Source organism: Anarrhichthys ocellatus, unplaced genomic scaffold, assembly GCF_004355925.1.
Source record: "Anarrhichthys ocellatus isolate YVR2014 unplaced genomic scaffold, GSC_Weel_1.0 scaffold7, whole genome shotgun sequence".
NCBI lineage: Eukaryota > Metazoa > Chordata > Actinopteri > Perciformes > Anarhichadidae > Anarrhichthys > Anarrhichthys ocellatus.
Window position 1 is genome coordinate 12,564,436 of NW_022280037.1, and position 6,042 is coordinate 12,570,477.

A 6,042-nucleotide genomic window follows, 5' to 3' on the forward strand; every position below is an offset into this window, starting at 1 on the left:
TGAACATCATGCTGTATTGAAGAAGACTTGAAACTAGAGATTGAGACCATAAACTCATGTTTACAATGTTTACTGAGGTAATAAATCAAGAGAGAAGTAGAGTCATTTTCTCATAGACTTCTATACAACCAGAGGAGTCGCCCCCTGATGGACACTAGAGAGAATGCAGCTTTAAGACGCATTCTAAACCGAAGTTTGTGTGGTACAAACTGACTATACTCTATAGAAATTAAAATAATCCACATGAATTAATTATCACAGTATTATGTTATTAAAGTAGTACTTTGTAAATCACACAAAAAAGCCACTGAACAACATCTCCAAGTTGATTTTAAAATATTTTTATTTAAACATGATCCAGAAAAAAATACATCTTCAAAGTTCCTGCAGGTAGCAAACACTTTGTGAGCACTTCAGGCAGGTTTGTTCAGAGGAGTGAAGCCACGTCAGAAACATTCGACCATTCAGCAACGTGGACACACGGGACAGCGGCTCTGAGCCTCAAGCTAAACACATTCAGTGGGACAATACTGAGCTGAAACGCACAGCAATCTGTTCATCCGTCACGTTTACATCCTGCCAACACACTCACCCAGAGCCTGTGTTCTAAATATCACAGCATCAAACGTGTGACCTTTCACAGTCAGCAGGCCAGGTTATAGTCCTAATAAAACAAAATAACTAAATCTTGACTCATGTCCACTGCAGGTGGAACTTGAATCAGAAGATCGTCTGGGAGTATCAAAACCAAAACTATCGACTCAAATAGAAGTACTAGAGAAGTACATTTACTTACTTAGAGGAATAATTAGGCTAGTTGTGTAAATGTGTATGTTAATGCCCTTTCTTGCTGGGAATCAGATGAAATGATCCGTACAGCTCTCGTATCAGTCTTTTAAATAGGCAGCATGGTTAGCTTAGCTTAGCACAAAGACTGAAAGCAGGGGGAACAGCTAGCCTGGCTCTGTTCAATGATTGTGGGGAAATAAATCGTTCATCAAAATAAAGTATAGGATCGTGTAAAATCGTCTGTGGGGGACTATTTATTGGCTGGGAGTAGTGGCTTTCTGTAGTCGTCCTTGGTGTGAACATTCTTATCAAAGAAGCCTTTTGATTATTCACTCTGATGTCTCTGGTCTTAAAAAATAAGAGAGGTTAACTTTTGTACATTAAATTACTTGAAATAGAACATTCTTTGCTGCCGAATTGGTTTGTTAGTTATATAACAGCTTTGCCTCCTTCAGGCTCCTTATATTTACAAATCTCGCCACATTATAAATACAGATTTATAAATATATATGTATGACATCAAACATTCGCAGAGTAGTGTATGGTATTTGATTAAGTATTTTATAAATATACAATATAATGTATCAGCTGACTGAGTCTTACTGTCAATGTGAGTTTCCTGCGTCCCCCGAGTCTCAAGTTTGGACTCCAGAGTTCAATTTGCAAAGTTCGAATCCTCCAAGAACTCTGATTTGGCGTTCTCGGTTTTGAGAAAGGCTTATTGTCTCTGGGAACATGACAAATACTGTTACCTGGTCACCCTTTCATAGTACTTCCTGTGCACACCTGCAGTAGCAGATTGTAGCTGAATGGATGAGCTCATCTCCAGCTTCTTTACAATAGATAACACACACACACACACACACACACACACACACACACACACCACTGTTGCACCGTATGTGCACACAATTACAAAACAAGTATTTCAACAAACGCTTGATAAGTCACCTCTTTACGGAGAAACACAAGAGACAGGTGACGTTCCTGTTCCAGGTGAAGCTGAAGACAGAAGCACTGATCAGTGAGAGAGAGAGAGAGAGAGAGAGAGAGGCACGAAGAAGACAAGGCCATGGAGGCTTCAGAGAAACAGCCCTTATTTTTCAGATCTATGGCAGTATAATAACAACATAATAACCCTGATACATGCTGTTCTCCTTTGTCTCTGTATGGGAGGAGTTCAAGATGTAGCAGTTCAACCTTGCCTTGCTTATCGGTAAACAGACGTCTTGTCGAGCCTGACGGGAGGCCTTTTCTGAACCGTCGCTATCCACAGAGCGGCACAAAGGGCAATAAACTGTAATCTTTTTAAAATTAATTTGCGGTGATCATTACAGCCGCCCACCATGTGCTCTGGTGGAAAAAGATTGTAGGAGGAACATGAAAAAAAAATGTCATTTTGAATGCTCAAGTGCCAAAGTATCAAGTGATTTGGAGGAAAAAAGGGTTGAAGTCATGTTTTATGAAGTGCAGAAATTTTAAAAAACCCTTTTCAAATGTTCTCAGTTTTTACTGCATGAAAGCCAGAAATGCATCAAGCCAGATGGCAAGATTGATTCCAGCATAGCGGGCTGAATTTCCCAGTGCTTACGAAACTAATTTTCTACGTTTACATTAAAACAAAGTGATGAAGTGTTCTTGAGAAAATACGCTGTTTACATACTAGACTTACTGATCATCTTTATTTTTGCTTCTATTCGTGTACTGGTTGTTTATACCTCTCTTATTATTATTTATTCCGTCTTTGTGCTGCTGCAAACTCCAAAAGGATCGGGCTCATCTTCCGTCCACACAACTTCATTTGACAAATATCTCCGTCCACACTAGAGAGCAAAAACTAACGTCAACGATATGAGAAACACCAGAGAAGATTCTGAGTAAACGTAATGAGATTTTACTCTGGCGGTATTCAAACAATAGTAACTAATTATACAATACCTATTCATTATTAAATATCTTTCTGGTCCACGAGGTGCTATGAGGCAAAACTGAAATGTGACTTTTATGTGTCGACGGACGACGAGTTGAGTTTGTGCTTAGCATCACTTTACAGTCCCGGTAGCACCACTGGATCGTGCTCATTACACAAAGCAACAATAGACATGTTTCCCAATGCTCTCTTCTTACACATCCATGAGGATTCAAAGTAACCAGAGTTTTGAAAAGTATGCACCTTAAAAGGTGTTTTAAAACTGTGTTTTCGTGATGTAAAAGTTTAGTGATATTCTCATGTCGTTAACGTGTAGGACAACGTAAACGACAACAGCTAGTTCCCTTCGCCAAGGAGGTTATGCTTTCAGCTCGGTTTGTCTGTACACGCATTATGTTTCACTTTTATTAACATTGTGAGATCGGGTATTTTTAATGCTTTCATGTGGTGTTTATTGGAAACAAGTTTGCCGATGTTTGTTGGTTAGAAACTGACAGCACTTTATTTAACTTTGCCAACAAATAGAAGTGAAAAATTACTTTTCAGACTTCCAGACGGACTTTACCGTGATCAGATATTAGGCTTTTTTTCCCATCTACTGTAAAATGTAAAGCACAGCTGAGTCACCAGAAACGGAGAGCAAGTTTAAAAGCAGTTGCTGTCCGGCCAACATTAGCTGACATTTTTAAAAAATAGTGATAAAGGAGAGTTGGCAGTAGGGCTGAAACTAATGATTATTATCATTATCGATGAATCTGTCAATTGGTTTTTAGGTTAATTGAATAATAAACTTCCCAAAGGGAACATTATCCAAAAGACTAACTGGGCTAAATATTGAGAAAAAATATGAGTCAGATCCTGACTTGAATTTGTATCCCATTCAAAGAGAACAGCTGTGTATTTGGGCTATTGGTACAGTAAATGTGATAAGAAACTAACAACATTCACTTTGCTAACAATTGACGCTACGTAGCATTTAGCTGAAATTCAGTCCAACTGAGAACTACAAACACACTATGCTGCGTGTTATTTTTTGAAAACATAAAAGTTTTACCCCCTTTAAAAAAAAAAAAACAATGTTTGTAACAGTTTTCCTTCATAGAGAAAGACAGACGGCCATTTTGTTGTTACACCACAGTTGGCCACACCCACTGAAAGGGGAGCTCTGCTACCATCGCCTCCCTGTGGTCCAGACAGAAATACATGAAATTAAAATCTCACAAAGATTAAAAGAAAAAGAATCCTTGGAAATGCAAAAAAACATAAACGTGGAAACAGTGTTCGGACAACTTTACCCAGAAAAGAATACTGACAAACTAAAATATCTATGTATCTTGCAGTTTTGTGGTATTTGTTGACACAGATTCTTGAGCAATTGAGGATTTTCATTCCAAAATGCTATGTATCCATTTTTCAGAAAACAAAAGGTACCTGAAACGTACAGTACTTCATCATCTTAGTGAACGGTTTCTTTTTACGGATGCAGCCGGTTTATTTGTGAATAACTACATCACTTTGGATATCTTGTTTTGCAATGAAACCCCCTATTTTTCATTGAAGGAAAACATGAGGAACTACATTTGTTAACTTTCCTTAGTAGAGTTTCAGTTCTATAAAGAGAAGACATTTATAGCTTTCAATAATTACATCACACGCAAAGAAAACAGCCCTGAACACTGATGATGCTTTTCTTAATTTTTGTGTTTTTTGTAACTCAAAATTATTTTTACTGTTGATTAATGTAAAAAGTATTTAATTGATAAAGCATTTTAAATTAATTCTACACAAGGTCAAATCCAGTGGACGATTTTAGTGGGGATGCGATACTCTTCGCATGTCCCTGCCATCCCCAACATATGTTGGTCTGTTTGACTCATTCATCTTTATCTGACTAAGGTTTGTGCAAGTTAGAATCTATGGCCCCCGACCATGACTCTGAAATATCAGTCAGTGACAATCTATGACACAACAAACAATTAACAAATCGCCTACTGGTCAAATGTAACATTCAACGAGAGGCACGAACTTTGGTGGGAAGTTTTGTGTCTTCCGAACGTAAATGAAAGCTGCTTCCTCATAGCGTCTTTTTTCTGATTGTCTGAAACAAGAAGTGCTGCGTTTAGTCTCTTTCATAAATAACGTGTCAAGTTTGAAAACTATGGAAGTGCTTTGCATTCACCAAAGAAGAAATATTTGCTGTGACTCATCATTTCATAATTAGGAGATGTGTTTACTCATCCTAAAGACCGATATCTGTGTTATGGATCCTTGTTTTGTTATTACAAGGTCATCTTCTAGTTTTGAGCGTTGCGATTATAACATATAGATCTTTATATTTTTTTATCTTTATAATTACAAGGTATGCTGATTTGAACTGTTTCCTTGATTATCTTCTGTAGGGTCTTATAAGAAAAGAATTACGAAAACCTGACCTGATACTAACAAAACAAGGATCTCGTAGTAAAGAGAAAAGATAATTAAATAATTATGCTTACAAAACTGAGACCTAAAATGAATTATAACCTCGTTATTAAGCAACAAGGACTTCATAATTACAAAAAGAAATAGTTGAGATCCTTCCCTCGTAATTTGAAAACAAGTATCTCATAACCACAAGATAAAAATGATCTTAATGTCCTAACAGACATTAAGGCTTTCAGCTAAAGTTAACTTGCAGAGATCTTCATCTTATAATAATGAGATAAAGACCAAAGTAAGTGAGATTTTTATTCTTGTAGTGAATGCAATGCGCATCCTTAATATCTCTCTAATGACGGATGCTTTTCAGTCAATGAAGAAATTTTAAATTTGTTTTCAAATGTTTTGTTGGTTAGTTTAGTAAAAGTGTTGAAGTATCTTTAAAATGTCTCCTCATTTGTTTTGATTTGTGCTTTTCTTTAATTTTGCAACAGTTGCTGGTTCTCGTGTTGGAGCCCCGTCCTCAGAGTTCACTGACCCTCTCGCTGAGGGTCTCCAGCTCCTCCTCGTGCTCCTGGTAACACTCCACCGGCTGACTGCCGTCGCTGCGGGGACCGTTGGCGAGGTGTGTGGGGTAGTCGAGGCCGCTGAGCTGGGCGTGGTGATGCCAGCGCAGGTCGTCGCTCTCGTGGGTGATGTAGCGCTTGTTCATCCGGGACTCCAGGTTCCTCAGGTCCAGCCACATCTGGTAGTCCTGGTGGAGAAAGCAAGCGCGCCCTAAAACATACTGGTCCCAGAATTGTTGTCAAATTTTAACACTTTCATTTTTTAATTCATGACGTTTTCTTTTTTATATAGTTAGGGCTGGTTCAGGTTTATAGTTAGGGCTGGTTCAGGTTTATAAT

At 38.0% G+C, this 6,042-nt stretch overlaps 1 protein-coding gene across 2 annotated transcripts in view; it reads right to left on the reverse strand.

The window, feature by feature from the left end:
* Nucleotides 1-361: 361 nt before the first annotated feature.
* The window catches only part of prkd1 (protein kinase D1), a 42,899-nt gene continuing 37,218 nt past the window's right edge, over nt 362-6,042 (reverse strand). For both annotated transcript variants that reach the window (XM_031847680.1, XM_031847679.1), the window contains exon 21: nt 362-5,891. In XM_031847680.1, the coding sequence (XP_031703540.1) occupies nt 5,661-5,891 (231 nt within the window). In that variant the 3' untranslated portion in view covers nt 362-5,660. The remainder of the gene's footprint in view (nt 5,892-6,042) is intronic.